The sequence below is a fragment of the Stegostoma tigrinum genome, chromosome 7 (assembly GCF_030684315.1).
Source record: "Stegostoma tigrinum isolate sSteTig4 chromosome 7, sSteTig4.hap1, whole genome shotgun sequence".
Lineage (NCBI taxonomy): Eukaryota > Metazoa > Chordata > Chondrichthyes > Orectolobiformes > Stegostomatidae > Stegostoma > Stegostoma tigrinum.
In genome coordinates this window covers 20,945,030-20,966,250 of record NC_081360.1, presented here as the reverse complement: position 1 = coordinate 20,966,250, position 21,221 = coordinate 20,945,030, and the positions used below count along the sequence as shown (strand labels likewise).

Here is a 21,221-nt window from a genome sequence, read left to right as displayed (position 1 = left end):
ATATTTTCCCCTTCTCCCCATACCCATTGATGCCTTTAAAATCTCAACAGCATATATATCTCTTTCATGAAAATATTCAGTCAATTAGCCTCCAGGTTCCATGGTACTCGAGTGAAGAAAATGTTTTGTCATCTCACTCCTAGTCGCCCAGTCCCCAGAATGTAATGTGAAAGGGGGTAACTGAAGTATCCTTAAACAGCGTGACTGCAGAACATCAATTATTGGTTAAAGGAAACACAGCCATTTTTTTTCTGCTCACCAATCAAAGCCACACCATCTTAAGGAAACTGTTGTGAAGTGAACCGGGAATAATCCAACCCTGCAACTCTGTAAAATGACAGCTAATGCCATTTAGCCTCCCAGATAAAAACTGCTTTCACAATCTCTGCCAAGTCCTCAGCCAAGTGACTGAATCCACTGAAAAACACAGATGTTCCTGAATACTGTCAGCAAGTAATCCAAGAGTCTGAATGGCATCAAATGCAATGAATGAAAAGTTTGAACGATATACATAATCTTACCCCTGAGATTGGATTAATGCTTTAGATCCACCTGGAAGGTGGTGGGTGTTATCCAACTCTGCCACCAAGGTGCATTTTTTTAAAAACATGCACACGCTTTTCAAAAGCCGAGGACATAGTTTTATATTTGAACGCAATTTCTGTTTGTTTTGCGAATAGGGCCCCAAGAAATAATGGATTTCATTCACAGGGTTAGTCTTTCTGAATTATGTGGTGCTTGAAGAGGATGGAAAGCAACGCAAAGCAAAAAAAAAAGATAGGTTGCGACAGCTGCGTGAGACAGAAACAAGAAATACCCGCGATCCTCCTGACAGCAGGGTGGTGTACTGAGAACAGGGTTCATGCAGATACAATCAGGGAGAAGCGATCGTCCCTCAAGTGTCGTCGTGTAACAAGAAGATTTTAACCGTGTCTGGAATAGGCAGAGTCTGGATCAGATGAAGACGGAACTTCCCCAGCACTCTCCGAATAACTATTCGGCAGGAAGATGTCAGCGTCCTGGGAGTACCTGTTTGGAAAGCAAAATCCTTTTAAATGAGCATTAATGCCAGACTTCTCTACTAGGTACAGTCTCTGTTTTAAAATAAAAACCAAAGCCCGAAGTCCTCAGAGGACCCAATAAATCAACTTTTGTTGGCCAAAATTCAGATTTGAATATTGTAGACTAGAATTTAGAGAATGTGTGAAAGCAGGAAATACTCCCTCATTTCTGCACTAAATCAAAACCTGAATGCGTTTTCTTTCCTGGGAGCTGAAACGTTGCCACGACTCTCAAAATGTTCCAGACCCACGCAAGTGTCAGGATTTGCTTTATTTGATTGTTTGGGAAATCGTCGCTCACAGCACAATTTTGCACACGTTCCAATCAAGACTGCCCATCAAGATATCATTTAAGGACCAAACCAAAACAGTTCAAGGCTAAGAACTTATTTTTTACGGCACATTCTGTACACGTTTACGTACTGCTTACAATCATTTCCCCCACTCCTGAAGCTGAAAAGGAGTCAAAATTTAATTTTACTTCTTGAAAGTGATGAAAATTATTTGATCTTTCTTCTATTGCAGAGGATTGCAGTCATTCCTCTTTCCTTCCAAAAATTCTTTGGAAGGACTTTTTTTCATTACAACTGGGCAAAATATCTTAAAAGTAAAGGGTTCTAGATGTTGTCAGAACTGTGATTTCTTTTGCAAGGTTCCCACACATGCAAGAAAGTCGCTACCCAATGCCTCCCTTTTGTTGTAGCACTACACACCTTAGCTGAAGATAGGGCAAATGTTACCAAATGTACAGCACTCGAGGTCAGCAAGTCAAAAATTACAAGCTCCACTTCAGAAATACTACCACACAATCAAGGCTGGTATGTTTGTAGAAAACTGAGGGAGCTCTGCATTGTCAGATGATGCTGTCTTTTGGGTAGGAATTGAAACTTTAGGTTTTATCTGCCCTCTCTGCTGGGCATGACATAACTCCATGGGACAACGAAAACAGCAGGAGAGTTCTCCTTCAACATCCAAGTTCATCCCTCGGATAAAATCACCAATCACAGTGGCAGGTCATTACCATATTGCTGTTTGCAGACGACTTGCTGTACGCATATTAGCTGTTTTATTTCCAACACTGCAAAGGTGACTGCAACGTTGTAGTAAGCACTAGGTGTAAAAGTGCTTGGGAACATCCTGAGGTTATGAAAGGTGCTATATAAATGCAAGCCCTTTCTTCTTGGGAAGTCTCCAAACTACAGCTCGGTCACTTAGTCATAAACTAAAATAAATAAAATATAACAGACAGGTTGGTGAAAACCTGGAGCTTTCCATTCCAAATGACTTTGGATGCTGAGTCAATTGAAACGTTCATGGCTCAGATTGGTCGGCCGATATCAACACAAGGAAAATGGAGATACAGGGCATACTGATAAATGGGGATACACATCAACCAAGTAAATAGTTACAGCTCAGGGATTAACTGGAAATGAGATAGAAATGGCTGATGAAATCCAATAATCCACTGGAAGGAAAAATATTCCATGCTTCTTTCTATATTCATTCATGAGATGTGGGCATTGCTGACTGGGCCAATATTTATTGCCCATCCCTAGCTGCCCAGAGGGCAGTTAAAAGTCAACCACATTGCTGTGGGTCCAGAGTCACATGCAGACCAGACCAGATCAGGATGGCAGATTTCCTTCCTGACAATTGGCAATGGTTTCATGGTCATCATTTGGCTTTTCAATCCATATTACTACTAAATTCAAATTCCACCATCTGCCATGGCGGGATTCAAACACAGTTCCCCAAAATGCTACCTGGGTCACTGCACTAACAGCCTAGCAATAATACCACTAGGCCATCACACAGCCCAGTAGCAGGAGCAACTGGAAGAATATTATTAAACTTCTCATTCAGCTGGGTTCCTTTTTAAATTTTAACTTTCAGCAGAACATATTTCTGCTTATTTATAAATCTGCTTCACTGAGTCCCATTGAAAATTATGTCCAACTCGCCCGACTAATGTACAGTAGTCAAAGTCAACAATGTGTTGATCCCATTACTATCTGTGACTAGAAATTATGGTCAAATGAACTAGGGTTTTCAGAGGATAGTTCAGAAATATTTTTGAGCAGATAGCAGTCAAAAAGCTCTGGATTCAAAGATCATCTGTTCATTACACACACATTTCAAGGGGCTTTACTGCTCATGCAGGAATAAAATGGACAGCATTATCTGAAGGAAATGTTTAGTTGTGCTATCCAAAACCTCCTATCACTGTAATTGCTATGCTTCAAACTACAAGCTAGACAGTGTCTTTGCTGAAAGGTTCAATTCCAGCAGTTTCAAACAAGACCTACATTTGGAAAAGGAAGAAAACTTTCCTAGGCTAAGACTGGATAGGTTTCATTAGGTTATATCTATCCTCAAATTGCAGTGTTACCTAACACAGTTGCGACCATCTCTGACATGGAAGCAATGCAATAAGAAAGATATAATGTCTTTAAAATGTTCGTGGAATCTGTAATCATTTTAAAAACATCTGAATGGAACTTTTCAGAGTTTCTATCTATTGTAAAGGGATCAATTGCAATTTTCTTGAATAAGAAGAACTACTGGTCAATATAATGTTGTGACCTCACCTCAAAGCAGTACCCATAGGAAAGCTGTTAATACACGGAAGCTATAAGGTAGTCGCAAAGGGAAGCTGCAGCAGAAGGGAGGACAAAGAGCTGGGTGTGTCGTAAATAGTTAAGCAGGACACAAACATATGTGGAATTAGAATGGGGCTGAAGTGGAACATCTTTACTGCTTCAGAGACAGCAAGAACTGCAGATGCAGGAGTCAGGGATAACACAGTACAGACCTGGAAGAACACAGCAGGCCAGGTAGCATCAAAGAAGCAGAAAAATTGATGTTCATTTCCGAAGAAGGGTCCCGACCCGAAACATCAACTTTCCTGCTCCTCTGATGCTGCCTGGCCTGCTGTGTACTTCCAGCTCCATACTATGTTATCTCTACTGCTTCAGTTTTGATTAGTTGGCTCTATCTGTTTATCATTTAAATGGATCAGCCAAAGGGTTTTCTGAGGAATACGTGCCCTCTAACTGTCTAAGGAGGTTCTATAGCCATAAACAGTTCAAGTCACATGTTATGTAAGATGCAACTTTGTTGTATCAACTTTAAAAATGGGATTTAGGCTATGAACCCTGAGACTGAAATGGGCTCACCAAAATTTCGTGGCATTCTAACGAATTGCTTTGCTATGTTTTAATTGAGAAATGAGGCATACTGGTTCCTTGACCAGCCTGACTGAATCACTGCTGTGAGTGTCTCCAAACAGTGTGAATTCTTGGCTTGCCAGCTCCAGTGTGCTCTTCAGTATCTGGTATTCTGAGCTGCCTGCTGGTCTTCAGAAGCTTTCAAAGACGGCTCACATGGAAGTGGCCCTGCCAAGACACTGGTACGACAGAGAGCACAGGTTTCTTGTGTAAAGCCTTACGGTTTGGCCAGTAGGCTTCCACCTCTGCAGCCCCGGGTGGCTGGCCAAAATCAGCCAAAGACCACACATGCTTTGGCAATTCTTACAAACGTACATCTTGTCGTCAGTAGAGATGGCATGAAAAAATTTTCTGCCGACTGCCTGCCACCAATTGAGGGCCTTGCGTCCTCAATGAATATCATAAGAAAAAAGGGTCTTATCCTGGCACTGGTATTAAACCAGCTATAGGAGGATGCGCCGCCGCCTCTTGCTCCCCAGAGGAGCTCGAACAGTTCATCCACTTCACCAACACCTTCCACCCCAACCGTCAGTTCACCTGGGCCATCTCCAGCACATCCCTCACCTTCCTGGACCTCTCAGTCTCCATCTCAGGCAACCAGCTTGTAACTGATGTCCATTTCAAGCCCACCGACTCCCACAGCTACCTAGAATACACCTCCTCCCACCTACCCTCCTGCAAAAATTCCATCCCCTATTCCCAATTCCTCCGCCTCCGCCGCATCTGCTCCCACGATAAGACATTCCACTCCCGCACATCCCAGATGTCCAAGTTCTTTAAGGACCGCAACTTTCCCCCCACAGTGATCGAGAACGCCCTTGACCGCGTCTCCCGTATTTCCCGCAACACATCCCTCACACCCCGCCCCCGCACAACCGCCCTAAGAGGATCCCCCTCGTTCTCACACACCACCCTACCAACCTCCGGATACAACGCATCATCCTCCGACACTTCCGCCATTTACAATCCGACCCCACCACCCAAGACATTTTTCCATCCCCTCCCCTGTCTGCTTTCCGGAGAGACCACTCTCTCCGTGACTCCCTTGTTCGCTCCACACTGCCCTCCAACCCCACCACACCCGGCACCTTCCCCTGCAACCGCAGGAAATGCTACACTTGTCCCCACACCTCCTCCCTCACCCCTATCCCAGGCCCCAAGATGACATTCCACATTAAGCAGAGGTTCACCTGCACATCTGCCAATGTGGTATACTGCATCCACTGTACCCGGTGCGGCTTCCTCTACATTGGGGAAACCAAGCGGAGGCTTGGGGACCGCTTTGCAGAACACCTCCGCTCAGTTCGCAACAAACAACTGCACCTCCCAGTCGCAAACCATTTCCACTCCCCCTCCCATTCTCTAGATGACATGTCCATCATGGGCCTCCGGCACTGCCACAATGATGCCACCCGAAGGTTGCGGGAACAGCAACTCATATTCCGCCTGGGAACCCTGCAGCCATATGGTATCAATGTGGACTTCACCAGTTTCAAAATCTCCCCTTCCCCTACTGCATCCCTAAACCAGCCCAGTTCGTCCCCTCCCCCCACTGCACCACACAACCAGCCCAGCTCTTCCCCCCCACCCGCTGCATCCCAAAACCAGTCCAACCTGTCTCTGCCTCCCTAACCGGTTCTTCCTCTCACCCATCCCTTCCTCCCACCCCAAGCCGCACCTCCAGCTACCTACTAACCTCATCCCACCTCCTTGACCTGTCCGTCTTCCCTGGACTGACCTATCCCCTCCCTACCTCCCCACCTATACACTCTCCACCTATCTTCTTTTCTCTCCATCTTCGGTCCGCCTCCCCCTCTCTCCCTATTTATTCCAGTTCCCTCTCCCCATCCCCCTCTCTGATGAAGGGTCTAGGCCCGAAACGTCAGCTTTTGTGCTCCTGAGATGCTGCTTGGCCTGCTGTGTTCATCCAGCCTCACATCATAGGAGGATGTGTCACCATTCAGGGGTGGATGACTTGATCAGAGGACATAGGAAGGGCAGTATCGAGGCTGCTCTACATTCAATATAAACATGGCTGATAGGCACTGAAGTGTTCATTCTCCCCACCCCATCTTCATTACCCCGCACACCACTGCTAATCAGTAATCGATCAACCTCAATTTCAAAATTCTCAAAGTGAGAGGTTCCACAGCGCTCTGTGGTAGAGAATTCCAAAGGTTCACAACGTTCTGAAATTGCACCTCCTAGTCCTAGATACCACAACCAGGGGAGACATCTTAGCTGCATTTCCCCTATCAATCAGGGGGACGCGATGCCCTAGTGGGTATTATCACTGGACTGTTAATCCAGAGACCCAGATAACACACTGGGGACCTGGGTTCGAATCCCGCCACAGCAGATGGTGGAATTTGACTCTAATAAAATTATCTGGAATTAAGAATCTAATGATAACCATGAATCCATTATCAATTATTGGGGGGGAAAACCCATCTGGTTCACTAATGCCCTTTAGGGAAGGAAAGTGCCATCCTTACCTGGTCTGGCCTACATGTGACTCTGGACCCACAGCAATGTGGTTGACTCTTAACTGCCTTCTGGACAATTAGGGATGGGCAATATGTGCTGCCTAACTAGTGACAGCCTCATCCCATTAATGAATAAAAAAAATCCCTTTACGTATTTTGTAAGTTTATATGAAATCACCTCTCTTTCTTCGAAACTCTTTTTTTATGACAATGTATATGTAATCACAATTCAGCTAATTTAGTTACAGATTTTTAAAATGCACTTTTCACCATTTGCCAGGGTGGGACTCATGCCCATATCAAACATTAGCCTGGGGCTCTAGATTGCTAAGATAGCCCATGCTTTATAAAGCCCGCTGTTAATATAGAACACATATGGATATAATTAATTATAGCAATGGCTTTATTAAGCCTCATTAATAATGGGATAATAGATAATACATATTATACACTGATTGTATCTAATTCTCGTTCTCTCACTGATCAGCACAATAATGATACAACCTGTATCCCTTAGCTTAGTCCTCCGCTTTTGTCTGTGCAAAATCACTGCTTACTTCTCCTTCCTGACTTCCTAACAAAGATCTGTTGATTGTTAAACAATCAGGGTTATTTAAGTTGTGCTATTATAAATAAATCAGCAAACATTCTAATATCACTGACCACTGCCACCTCGAAGGAGGGGAAGCTCACAACCATGATTACTTGTCCTGTGGCACTACTGTGGGTCGTGACTAAATTCTCTTCACTCCTCAAGGTCATGTTTATGCATTGATCAACACAAGTTTGAGAATCAACTCAGACCAGCAATCAGCATTGCCTTTCCTCCTATAATACTGATATCTCTTCTTGCGTTAAACAAAACCATAATACTGGAGGTGGTACGCAGTCAGAGTGGCGTCCTTTTACAAAATCATATCTCTGGCAGTGTGGTATTCGCTCACTCCTGCCCATATCCTTGTGTAGGCCTAGATCTTTGCACTGAATCCACAGCCTTAATTCAGTCTGAGTGCTACCCACTAAGTCAGTGTAAAAGTAAATACTGCAAAACTTTCATTAACTGGCACCTAAAGGACAAGGAGTGTGTCAATTGACGAAATATTCCAGTTGGTTAAGAGGTCCACGTAATCAATGCAAAAACACAAACTAAATAATAGAAGTGTACTGTAGGGGGTATACACAACTGTTATACTTCATTTACAGCATAAATCACTTGAGTAATAACACAACTTTACCCTCAGTAAAACTTACCGGCAGAGGGCCTCCTGACTCGCAACCTCAACTGATCGCTCGGACATCACTATAATTAGAAAACCTCCAGTATTTGAGGTATATAATTTTTGCTGGTTTATTGAGAATGCTTCATGAGGTGCCAATTAAAGCTAAATTTGCTGCACGTACTTAGTTGTGTGTCCAAGAAACAGTTAGTTAATTTGGCTAGACAGCTAGCAAATAGTTCTGAATAACACCAATGGCACAGGTTCTGTTGTTGTTCTGACTGAGGTTGGCGCGAGAATCCGATCTCCTCATCCTCCGCCTGAGAGTGGGCACTAGTAAACTTTCACCAAAGACCATCAAGGAAACAGCCGAGGGCACAGCATCAATGGACAATGAGCCAAGGATCAGGCTGACCATTCACAGACATGAATTATTTTTACACAGAAAGTAATTGTGTTGCAGGTGCATTTGTGGAGGTTCTGTAAGGGGAAGCACCGATGAAACGCAAAGGTTGAGAATTTCCTGTCTATTATGCACAACTTACTGACAATTCTTGGAAGCAAGATCAAACATAAGCAAAAACCTGATAATCCGTCATAAGGCAGTTCCTAAACATACCAGATAGTGAGATAACAATCAACAAGGTCAAGTTAGTGATAAAGTTAATAAACATGTAAATTTCAGTCACCACAATCCATGTCTATGCTTTTGGTTAAAAACAGTTACATTCAGAAATGCTATCAAGTCAGAAAATAAAACTGAAAGGTGATTTGTTGTAATGTTACCTTTGGCAGCTCTGAAGATCTGCAAGGCCTCTTCATTCACCTTCATCCGTCCCATCGTTTCTGCATCCAGACCCTCCCAATTAACCAGGTTCAAATTAGCACCAAAGTCAATCAAAAGTTTTACAAACTGTGCATCGCAGCCATGACGTAGAACCGCATCTAGAACACAGACTGGCGATCCCCGGGGAAAAGCTGTCACATCTACCTGGCCCCAGTAGTTATAATCGGGGTTTGCCCCAGCTTTCAGCAACAACTTGAAACACTGGAGGTGCTGATAGGCAGAACTGATGTAGAGGGGACACACACCCAGTGATGTGAATCTCCTGGCAGCAGGCACTGAGACACGACTGGATACATGATGATTAACATCGACATCCGCACCGTGTCTGAAACAGGGATGTAAACTGGGTCAACAACAATGTCAAGCAATTCCGTTAAAAGAACTATTCACTCGTTCTGGAGTTAAATCTCAATGTCATGAACGTCCTCTGGGTAAATGCGTGAGTATAATGCAGGAAAATGGTGAACCTGGCCATTTTTGCTGGAAGAATAGAACAGCAGCATACTATTTCAATGGAGAGTGATTGCTGAACTCTGAGGTACAGAGGGACAGATGCCCCAGAACATGAATCACAAAATGTTACGGTGGAGGCACAGCAAGAGATCAGGAAGACAAGGGAAATGGAATATGAATGTAAGAGTGTTTGATTACAGCTGCAGAACACACTGCTAAGGATAAATGCATATTGTTGTGTACAGTTTTGGCCTCCTTACCTCAGGAAGGATGCAAATAAGCAGCTCAGAGAAGATTCACTTGGCTGATACCTGGGAATAGGCACCTTATTTTATGAGGGAAGGCTGGAATCTGGGGCGGCAACCATTGAAGTTTAGAAGAATGAGGTAATCTTATTGAGATGTATAAAGATCCAAGGAGGCTGGGCAGAATGCAAGCTAAAGGGATGTTTTGCCTTATGAGGAGACTATAACTAGGGGATTGAGATTAACAGTTTTAAGATGGAAATGAGGAAGATTTTGTTCTCTCAGAGGGCCACTGGCAGGGGTAGGGAGTGGTGTCAGTGGGTGTGAAGATGGATTTCAGGCCAAAGTGAGCCATGGTCTCATTAAATGGGAGAGCAGACCAGAGAGGTAGAGTGGCCCTACAACATGGAAGCAGGCCATCTGGCCCACTGATTCCATATTGACCCTCCAAAGAGCATTCCACCCAGTCCCACCCTCTATCCTTTCCCTGTATTTCCCGCCCTGGACACTATAAGCAATTTAGAACAGCCAATCCACCTAACCTGCACACTCAGAGAATGTGCAAACTCCACACAGATAGACAGTTGCCTGAGGCTGGAATCGAACCCAGGTACTTGGCATCGTCAGGCAGCAGTGCCAACCACTGAGCCACCGTGCCAACCTCATTTTCCCTAAATTTAACATACTTAACATATTAACATGTTCCAAATTTGGTACTTGTACGTGAGAGACTAGATAAGATGGAACTGCAGTCTGTACAGCACAGAATGCTAAACGGATGATTTAACAGAGATGTGTAACATCATGATGCAGCAAAAAGAAAAAATTATTTTCACTGACAGGAAGGTCTGTAAACAAAGAAGACAAATTTAAAATCATGAAGGCAATTGGCAAAAAAATAGATTTCTTTTTTCTCAATTTTATTTAGATCTGAAATTTTTCTTCCCATTAAGGTGACAGAAGTAGATTAAATAGCAAGAAAATTGGGTAAATACTCAAAGAAAAAGATCATGTGATAAGGGCACCGAGTGTGTAACTAAATGTATAGTTCTTTTTAAGAGCCAGCAGAGGCATAATGGGCAGGAAGGCCTGTTCCATTCTATGGTTTTCTATGGTATAGTGTTAAGCCACACAGACAAATAAAATTCATACCCTCCTGAAACAGTGGTTTGAACCATCAGTGTTTTAGCCAGAAATGACTGAAGGTGAGAAAAATTCATTGTTCGAGATTTGCCATCTACAGTCACATCTGAATTAATTTGGCTGGAAGCGTGTGTGATACACGCACATCTCATGGGTTGTGTTCTCCCAAAGCTCACCATCAGGCTGACGGATTCAGCGCATCAGGAACTGAGGTGTCTGAGGTCTACATCAGTGTGGACTCTGTAACATGCAGCAGAAATTGGGATGAGGAGACGAGGGGATAAAAAGCACAACACTCCGTGAAAATAATCGCAACTTTCAGCACTAAACATTCAAATTAGCTCTTGAGGAAAACCCACAAAGCATTTAATGCTGAAGGTGCGATGTAGATATAAACTATTGTTAGATATCCCAAATGAGACGCATAGAAAATGGAAAATGCAGCCACTCGTGAACGCTCTAGTCTTTAGGGCAGTTGCTGAAGCCGAGGACCGACAAGGGCACAGGCGGTAAGGGATTCAATTTTTAATAATTCATTCACAGGATGGGAAGCATTGTGTCTATTTTATTGCCAGTTCTGAATTTCCCTCAGGATGGTGGCAAACCAGCTTCTTGACGGCAGAGCAACTCGCTCAGGTTAAGAGTCAATCACATTTCTGTTGGGCTGGAATCATATTTAAACCAGACCAGGAGAGGATGATCAATTTCCCCAAAGACACCGACGACCACATGAGTTTTGGTTACCATCCAGTAATTTCCACAGTCACCGCCTTTACATCCCAATTTAACTACATTTAAATTTCTCAAGTGCTGTGATGGTATTTGAACACATGCCTCAGAATTTTCAATCCAGGCCTCTGGTTCACTGGCCTGATCCACCACCCTCCTGCACCCATCCACCTGCCCCCACCATATCCCCTGCCCCACACCATCTGTCTGCACCCCACCATACCCCCTCCTCCCCAACATCCCCTCGCCCTGCACCATCCCCTCTCCTCTACCACTTGCCCCCTGCCCCCACCCCCCAACTCCTCCCCACCATCCCCCCCTGCCCCCGCCTGCCACCCCTTTTCCTCCCTGACCCCACTCTGCCCCGCCCCCACCACTCCTTCCTGCCGGTCCCCTTCCTCTCCGCCAACCCCCACTCCCTCCCCACCACCCTCCTCCCCCCCTTCCTCCCTACCACCGTACCCCTCCCCAAAACAACCCCACACCATCATTCCCCTGCCCCCCCTCAGCATCCCCCTCCTCCCACTATACCCCTGCCCCATCCGTTCCTCCTCCTCCTTCCTCCACCCCCACCATCGCCCTGCCCCCAGCCACCACTCACCATCCCAAAACCAGGCTCTCACAGTTTAAGCCATTAAAAAAAACCCAGGAAATCAACCGGGAAGCGCTGCTCCACCTAAAAATAACTGATCAAGCCCACAACCCTCAACTTACCTGATGAGCTCTTTGAGGATGTCTGCTCGGCCCACTCGCGAGGCATGATACACGGGCGTGCTGCGGTGGTGGGAACTTCCATTTGGGTCAGCGCCCGCCTGCACGAGAATCCTGGTGCAGTCCAAGTGACCGTTCAGAACAGCCACATAGAGCGCGGTCTGCCCCTTCACGTCCACCAAGTCCACCTCGGCCCCTTGCTTGAGCAGGTAGTCCACGCAGTCAGCGTGGCCGGCTGTAGCGGCAATCCGCAACGGCGTGCACGGCAACCAGCCGCAGCACCAGACCGACTTCTCATTGATTCGCCTGGAAAACAGAACAGTCCCATTTTTGAACACGCTCATTGCCAACCTCCCGCTCACTCAGGCTCAGGCTCGCTAAAGGCGAGTTGGCGTTTCTGCTTTTGCTTCTCCTTGCACTTCTGTTAGTCATAAGCACTGGGCAAACCCGGAAAAATTTGCTCAGCGGGTCTCCGTTCTTGTGGACTGGTTACTCATCAATAAATGTGCGAGAAAGGGCAGAAAGAGGACAAAAGATCTACCAGTGTGGCCAATCTGGCCAGGATGTGGCTGACGTGCATCAACAAACCAAAATCCTGACTCATAACCTCTTGCAAAAGCAAAGCAAAGAAATAAAACTCAAGGTTCCCTGGATAAATTCAACTAAAAGTCTCGTCACTTTTAATATTTTTGCATCCATTTTCTGCTCTTTAATCCTTTTAGAAGATTTGACTCCTCCAATTCAGGCCTTTTGAATATCCATTTTCTAACAGATCTACCACCAGTGGCCATTCTTTCAACTTCAGTCTCTAAACTCTGGAATCCCTCCCAAATCTCTATTTCCTTAATCAAACTGGAACTTGAAACTCATATGTGATCAAGTTTTAGCTCATCTGTCCCAATGTCTCCTGAAATAGCTCTGTGTTAAATACGGTTCGATAATTCCCCTGTGAGCACCTTGGGAGGTTTTACTGGGTTGAAGATGCTAAATAATACAAATTAGCATTAGATTTTTGTTGTAGAACTTAATTATTGCTGAAAATAAAGACAAGACATTGACACATCAGGACACACACAAGAATGCCAAATTTCCAAAGGAGCAACAACTTATACTATACGACAACAAGGTGCTGATTGGTTGGCAAATTGATTCTGATTATTTTGAGGCATTGCTATAGAAAATGCACGAGCAAACCAGCGATTCCCAGGCTTTTGTTTAATTCAACAATGGGCGCAATGCCTGGACATGTTCCTTTTGCCTGCACATATCATGCCCCTACGTATGAATACATACTTCAACATTATGTCTCTGTTCCCCAATAATTTTCTGCTGATCCACGGTCTGCACCAGACAGTTAAGGCCTTTATCTCAACGGAAAATCAAGCAGAAATTACTCATTGTACATAATGTGCTTTATGCTGAAACCAAATGCTTCGTGATGCTACAACAGCGCTTGTGCTAAGCAGGAGGTCATTTAGCTTGAAGGATGTAGACTGAGTAGATCAGGTGCCTATGAGAACAGTGTGGGGTTTACAACTGGCAAATTGTCACAACACAGTACAACTTGGAAGGAGATAACAAAAAGTGTGGAGCTAGATGAACACAGCAGGCCAAGCAGCATCTTGGGTGCACAAAAGCTGACGTTTCGGGCCTAGACCCTTCATCAGAGTCTGGGCCCGAAACATCAGCTTTTGTGCTCCTAAGATGCTGCTTGGCCTGCTGTGTTCATCCAGCTTCACACTTTATTATCTTGGATTCTCCAGCATCTGCAGTTCCCATTATCTCTGAACAGAACTTGGAAGGAGTAATGGTTTGACGGACAGTTCTGGGTAAGGCAGGGGCACATGCTTTCTTGGCCTGATAACACTGTTCAGTCAAAGCAGAAGCTGGAGGCTTCACCCTGATGAATTGTAACCTCAGAAATCACTTACATTTACGTGGTGCTTACAACATCAGATCGTATCCCTAGGTGCTTCTAGGAATTGTTATTGGCCATAGGCTGCAATTAAAGCCAAATGATTAGGGATGGACTGCAAACATTTCTTTAAAGGTGTAGAGTTCTTTTTTTAAGAAAGGGAGAGAGGTCAAGGAGAGGTTTATGAATGGAATTCTAACATCCAAGGCATGGATAGCTGCTGCCATGGCCACATCCTGGGAGTCAAAATGAATGAAGGATGGACGGCAAGTGAATTTGAGGAATGCAAAATTCTTGGGAGGAGGTAGGGCTGAGTGGGAGGTGATTGAAATACCCAGGGAAGGGCTTGGTCACAAAGCAGTATTTCCCAAACCTCTCCCGTGAGAACTCAGAGGCAGGGCGGGGGCAAATACAGAAAACGGTGGAGGGTGGGAACAGAGAGGGGCAAGTGGGAATACACAGAGAGAAGGGGAGGGGGAAATACAGAGAATGGGGTAGGAGTGAATACAGAGAGGGGAAGGGGGGGTGAATGCAGATAATAGGGAGGGGGTAGCAGGCACAAAGTTGATGGATTTGGTACAGATTAGGATGAGGCTGAGTTTACACAATGTGAGAAGTGGGAGAACTTGAAACCGTCTGGTCCAAAGACGACAAAGAACATGGATGAGACAGTGGCGGAAGGAGCTGTCTCAATTCAGAGGCAGAAGCTAAGCTCAGGCACAAATAGGACAGCAAATCTGAAAGATGTCTGGCTCAGTGTGATATAGTGGCAAGGGAAGGGATGAGTGTGAAATAAATAGCTTTGATGAGCTCAGAGAGGACAGAAGGGAAAACAAAAGAGGAACTAGAGACAGATGCAGGTTCAGGGCTAGACCAGGAAAGAACATAGAATCAACAGGCCATTCAGCTCCTCACATCCGTTCAGACATTCAAATGAATTATGGCCAATCTGGAGCTTAATTTCAATCAGCCTGGCTCAGTAGAGAAAGGAAATGAGAGGGATGTGGCAGAGACAACTCAACAGCAGTTCTTAGATTTTATGACAAAGAACAAAGAAAATTACAGCACAGGAACAGGCCCTTCGGCCCTCCAAACCTGCGCCGATCAAGATCCTCTGTCTAAACTGTCATCTATTTTCTAACGGTCTGTGTCCATTTGCTCCCTGCCCATCCATGTACCTGTCCAAATATATCTTAAAAGACGCTAACGTGTCTGCGTCTACCACCTCCGCTGGCAACGCGTTCCAGGCACCTACCATCCTCTGTGTAAAGAACTTTCCACGCATATCTCCCTTAAACTTTCCTCCTCTCCCTTTGAACTCATGACCCCTAGTAATTGAGTCCTCCACTCTGGGAAAAAGCTTTTTGCTATCCACCCTATCTACACCCCTCATGATTTTGTAGACCTCAATCAGGTCCCCCCTCAATCTCTGTCTTTCTAATGAAAATAATCCTAATCTACTCAACCTCTTCATAGTTAGCACCCTCCATACCAGGCAACATCCTGGTGAATCTCCTCTGCGCCCTCTCCAAAGCATCCACATCCTTTTGGTAATGTGGCGACCAGAACTGTACACAGTACTCCAAATGTGGCCGAACCAAAGTCCTATACAACTGCAACATGACCTGCCAACTCTTGTACTCAATACCCTGTCCAATGAAGTATTCAAGTTCCTTTCTGGAGCGAAGTGTGGGGGCAGTAGAAGAGAAGGGTTTACAGAGATGTTTGATACTACAGCCACACAGCTGGGCCAACCCTGGAATGCAATGGGAATTTTTGCTAGTGAAGAGTGATGCCTAATGGGTGGTGAGATGGGGAACTCAAAACTGGAGAAGGTGCCACAGTGGTCTAATACAGAGACCGAAGAAAGACTTGGGAATGAGGGTTACACTGCCATCGTGGTTGTTTCGGTGGGCAGATGGTGGAACATGCAGCTGCACAGAGAAGCCTCATGAAGAAGCAATGTGTCATAGTCAGCAGAGTATATGGTGAAGGGTCTAGGCCCGAAACGTCAGCTTTTGTGCTCCTGAGATGCTGCTGGGCCTGCTGTGTTCATCCAGCCTCACATTTTATTATCTTGGATTCTCCAGCATCTGCAGCTCCCATTATCACTGTCATAGTCAGCAGGTCAGGTTTCCATCAGTCATGATGTCAATGCATTTGTTCACCGTAAGATCCTGGGTGGCTCACAAGCAAACCGATATTCTCAAGCAATAAGTGAAGTGCAGGAGGAGGAAAAGCTAGGGCAGGTAACAAGAGAGGAGAATAGGGCAGTTGGGTTGCTGCTAACAATAAGGTCTTGATGGGCCCTTCAGAGAAAGCTGAGAGAGATACAGAGGGAAGCCACGGACTTTATTGCAAATTTTATATTACGTACAAGTCCAAGTTTTTTACTACCAGAATTAGCGAAATGTGCTGTGAGCAAATTATTCTATAATCAAGAAAACTCCATCTGCATTGGCTTTCTAGTTGTTGAACATGTTATGTATTTGTAACAAACATGTTTTGTAGTTCATAACTGACACATACCTGACAGCATTTGCCCTCTCACAGGCCACAGACCAGGAGAACAACAAACAACTCCACATTATGCAATCTAGTGAACTCATGATAGCAACAAGGATGACATCCCTTGGTAATGGTGTATCATCAGGCATTTGTATTGAATTAACATTCCACCATGCTGTATGAATGATTATCATGTAATTTGGCAGCATTAATGAATGATCTCAGAGTAAAAGGCATCTCTAGAAAGTAGTGTTTATAATATGATTGGACTCCGCATCCAGTTTGAAAGAGAGAGGAGTGAGTCTGAGACTAGTGTTTTAAAGTTCAAAAGGACAACTGTGTCTGCATGAAAGCTGAAAAGAACAGGAGTAACAGGATAGCCGATGCATAAGTGAAGTAGCAATGGCAGACTTCTAAAGGATACTTCAGAATACTCTGAATATGCATAAGTACATTCTCACTAAAAATAAAAATTCCACAGGGAGGATTCACCTTCCATGGTTAAGTAAAGGAGGGAAGGACAACATCAAATTGAAGGGAAAACCATACAATTGTACAAAGAGTGGCAAATTAAATGACTAATCAGAATGCAAAGGACAGCATCCAGTGACCAAAAGTTCAATCAGGATTAATCAATTAGTACAGAGATTGTAGAAACTGCTGATGCTGGAGAATCTGAGATAACAAGGTGTGGAGCTGGATGAACACAGCAGGCCAAGCAGCATCAGAGGAGCAGGAAGGCTGACGTTTCTGAAGGAGGGTCTCGACCCGAAAAGTCAGCTTTCCTGCTCCTCTGATGCTGCTTGGCCTGCTGTGTTCATCCAGCTCTACACCGTCTTAGTCAATTAGTACGTGATTAAGCTGCCTAGAAGTGTCGTAACTGATAGCAAGAGTTTCTATAGGTTTCAAAATAGTAAGCAAATTCAGTATTGGTCCTCTGGGAGGCAGGATGAGGAGTAAACATTGCATAATAAAGAAATGGCAAATGTCATGAATAAATATTTTGTTTGTTTTCACAATAGTGATTACAAGCTAAAACCTAGAAATTATAAGGTTAAGGAAAGAGAGGAACTTGGTTTAAAAAAAGTAATCACAAGGGAAGCAGTACTGACTAAACCGATAAAGCTACAGATTGCTAAGTCTCTGGGTCTTCATCTTAGTATGTCAGAAGTGGTGGCTAATATGGTCACAGATGTGTCAATGTTAATTTTCCAAAATTTGTTACTATTGTGCAAAGTTTCATTGGACCAGAAAATAGCAATATAAGCCCTGTATTGAAGAAGAGGGAGACAGCAACAGGAATATGTGCAGTTAGCCTGACATCTATCATGGGGAAGCTGTTATAATCGATTATTAAGGTACTTATAACTTGGCACATGGAAAAAAAACTCAGAATAACTTGGAAGAGTCAGCAATGGTTTTGTGAATGAGAAATTGTGTTTAACCTAATTTTTGGAATTCTTTGAAGAAAACAGGACAGCGAAAAACGCATTTGGTACGCTTGCCTTTATTGGTCAGCGCATTGAGGGTAGGAGTTGGGAGGTCATGTTTTGACTATACAGGACATTGGTTTGGCCAATTTTTGAATACTGCATGCGATTCTAGTTTCCCCGCAAGAGGAAGGATGTTGTGAAATTTGAAAGGGTTCAGGAAAGATGGAATGGGCTGCTAGAGGAGGTGTTGGAGGCTGGTACAATTATATCAGTTAAAAGGCGTCTGGATGGGTATTTGAACAGGAAGAGGGAGATGAGCCAAATGCTAGCAAATAGGACTAGATGAATTTAGGATAGCTGGTTGGCATGGATGAGTTGGACCAAAGCATCAGTTTCCATGCCGCACAGCTCTATGACTTTAAGTAACAGTGGTGTGGACAAAAGGGGCCAATTGATGTACTGAACTTGGGTCTCAGAAGGTATCTGATTAAATGATGTCGGAGCTCATGGTAGGGGGCTAATATGATGGCTGGATGGCAGAAAACAGAGATTGCTATAATGGGTAGGATGTGGCAAGTTGAATCCACCAAGTATTGACAATTCATACCTTATGACTTGGATGAAGAGACAGAAATCAAGGTGTTTAAATTCACAGATGATACTAAGATGGGTAGAAACGTATGTTACGATGATGTCATAACATGGATGGAGACCAATATAGAAGCATTAAGTGAATGGGAAAATAGCTGGCAGATAGAGCATAATGCGAGACAATCTGGAGCTGTTCACTCTGGCAGGAAGAATAAAAAAGCTGAACATTTATTCAATGGAGAACAACTGTAGAATTCCACAGAGCGATTGCAATGTTCTCACATGTATGTCACATAAAAATAGAATGCAAATACAGCATGTAATTAAGAAGGTTAATGGGATGCAATCCTTAATTACTCTCAAATTGAATATTAAAGATATTATGTTTCAGTTATACGGGACATTGGAGAGACCACATCTCAAATGGTGCGTACAGTTTTAGTCTCCTTATTTAACAAAAAAAGAGGTATATACATTAGACAGTGCTCACAAGAGGCTTGCTAAACTGATTGCTAGAATTAACAGATTGTCCTACAAGAATGACTGGACAGGTTGGGCTTGTTTCCACAACCGGAACAGCAAAGAGCAATTTAATTGAAGTCTGTAAGACCCTGAAACGGCTTGACAAGGTGGATGTGAAAGGGAAATTTTTGTTTTCTTGGAGGTTAGTCAAGAACTAGTTGATACTGTTCGAAAATTAGCAACACCTTTCTAGAACAGAAATGAGGGGAATCTTTATCTCTCACAGAGCTATGAAACTCTGGAACTCTCTGCCTCCCAGAGATGGTGGTTGTAAAGATTCATGAATAATTTTAAGGTGGAAGTGGATGGATTCTCGTTAGGCAGGGGGATGAAAGTAGACAATAAACATAAATATGGAATTCAAAACAAACAGGTCAGCCATTATCTTAATGAGCAGTGGGACAAACTTGAAGGGCCACTTCTGCTTCAAATTCATATGTTTACATGTCAGTTTGGACCTTTTTTTAAAATGAGCGTGATGGAAATATCAGATGAAACATTAAAACCATGAAAACAGATTTTCTACCTGGTGCTTGCCTGGATCCACAACTTGATGTCAAGCAGTTCTGAAGAACGGTTACTGGGCCAGGAACATTAACTCTGCTTTCTCTCCACAGATGCTACCACACCTGCTGAGATTTTCCAACAATTTCTCATTTTGTTTCTGATTTCTTTGGTTTTTTTGATGTCAGACAGTGAGACCACATTCGGTCTACATGGCTTTTGTAAACAGTACCATATACTACATTAAAAAAATCACATTTTATAAACTGTATAAATCACTGGTTAGATGATGGTTACAATTGCGTCGAATATTCTGCCACCTAATCCAGAAAAGGCATCAAGGCCATGGGAAGGGCAGAGGATAGGATTAACTAAAACTGATACCTGAGAGAATTTGAGTAATGAGGAAAGGCTGGTTTGATGCGCAGCTGGAAACAGTAGTAGAGACTGGGGAATGGATCAGCTACCCATCTTCTTACCTATTGTATAGGCCAAGGGATTAATTAGGAAGGGATCAGTAAATATAACTTCAAAAATATAAGAAAAGCTTGTCTCTTTTAAAAATGCATTAAAATAAAACACCTTAAATATCTAATACCTTTCTCCTCACCACTAATATAGGCCAGGCCAGGAATGATGTGTGGAACATTTGCAGCAATAACAGTGCCCTCACCTCCTGAAGTTGTCCTCTCTGAGCAGACTGGCGATGGTGTCCAGGTCGCCCACATAAGTGGCATCGTGTAGCCGGGTGTCCTCGCTCCCTTCTATGGGACTGTCACAGAATTGTTCCCGGAGCCACTCCTTGAGATCCCGGCCAGCCCTGGCTCCAGCAGCGGCAGCAGCTTCAACCTCCTCCTCCTGCTGCTGACATTCGGCGCTGCCGGGGAGGCTAGAACCGTTCATCGCATCCCGATCCGACATGCTACCCCGCTCTCCCCCGCCTTACCGCACAGGGAGAACCGCAGCCATTGCAAACTAAGGAAACTAATAAATACACCACCCCTGCTACAGCACAGCTAATCTCTCACACAGAGCTTTCTCACTTTGCACTAACCCCGGTCCCAGGGACTTCCCATGTTGCTTGTGCATCCTGTCGAGTGTCTCAGCTCCTCTGTGGTCGGATACGGTGCCACTCAAACCGGCCCGGCTCCTCCTCCAGCCATCGCCTCCCCAGCAATGGAGTTACTGCCCAGTCCAAACGGTGTCATCGATGAAGCTGTTGCTGGTGCAGGATAACACAACCTGGAACTGACTTTAGAATCACTTTGCAAATAGATTAGTAATCTATCAGCAGGCACCTCCAACAATTAAACCAATGCTCATAATTCTCATAGAGAATTCTGCAGCACAAACTGTGTTTTGAATTAAACTTTTAAGGAAGCAAGAAAAGGCTACTCGGCTCCTTCGAGACATCAAGGTGTAGAACTGGATGAACACAGCAGGCCGAGCAGCATCAGAGGAGCAGGAAAGCTGATGTTTCGGGCCTAGAGGGTCTAGGCTTTCCTGTCAGCTTTTCTGCTCCTTCAATGCTGCTCAGCCTGCTGTGTTCATCCAGCTCTACATCTTGTTATCTCATATTCTCCAGAATATGCAGTTCCTACTATCTCGGCTCTTTCCAGCCTGCTCAAC

The 21,221-nt window shown here is 44.3% G+C and overlaps 1 protein-coding gene across 1 annotated transcript; it reads right to left on the bottom strand.

Moving 5' to 3' along the window:
* Positions 1-618: 618 nt before the first annotated feature.
* asb1 (ankyrin repeat and SOCS box containing 1) lies at positions 619-20,689 on the bottom strand. Its single transcript, XM_048534744.2, has 4 exons — positions 20,266-20,689; positions 12,123-12,425; positions 8,778-9,163; positions 619-1,029 (listed from the first exon to the last, which is right to left on the bottom strand). Exons 1-4 carry the CDS (start codon positions 20,511-20,513, stop codon positions 896-898), a joined length of 1,071 nt encoding a protein of 356 aa, XP_048390701.1. The 5' UTR covers positions 20,514-20,689; the 3' UTR covers positions 619-895.
* Positions 20,690-21,221: the final 532 nt, after the last annotated feature.

Coding starts and splice junctions, on each gene's coding strand:
- asb1 (XM_048534744.2), bottom strand. CDS start 20,513: ATGTCGGATCGGGATGCGATGAACGGTTCTAGCCTCCCCGGCAGCGCC. Junction 9,164..12,122: donor ATCCTCAAAGAGCTCATCAG/GTAAGTTGAGGG, acceptor TCCCTGTTTCAG/ACACGGTGCGGATGTCGATG. Junction 1,030..8,777: donor GATCTTCAGAGCTGCCAAAG/GTAACATTACAA, acceptor CTTTCCAAACAG/GTACTCCCAGGACGCTGACA.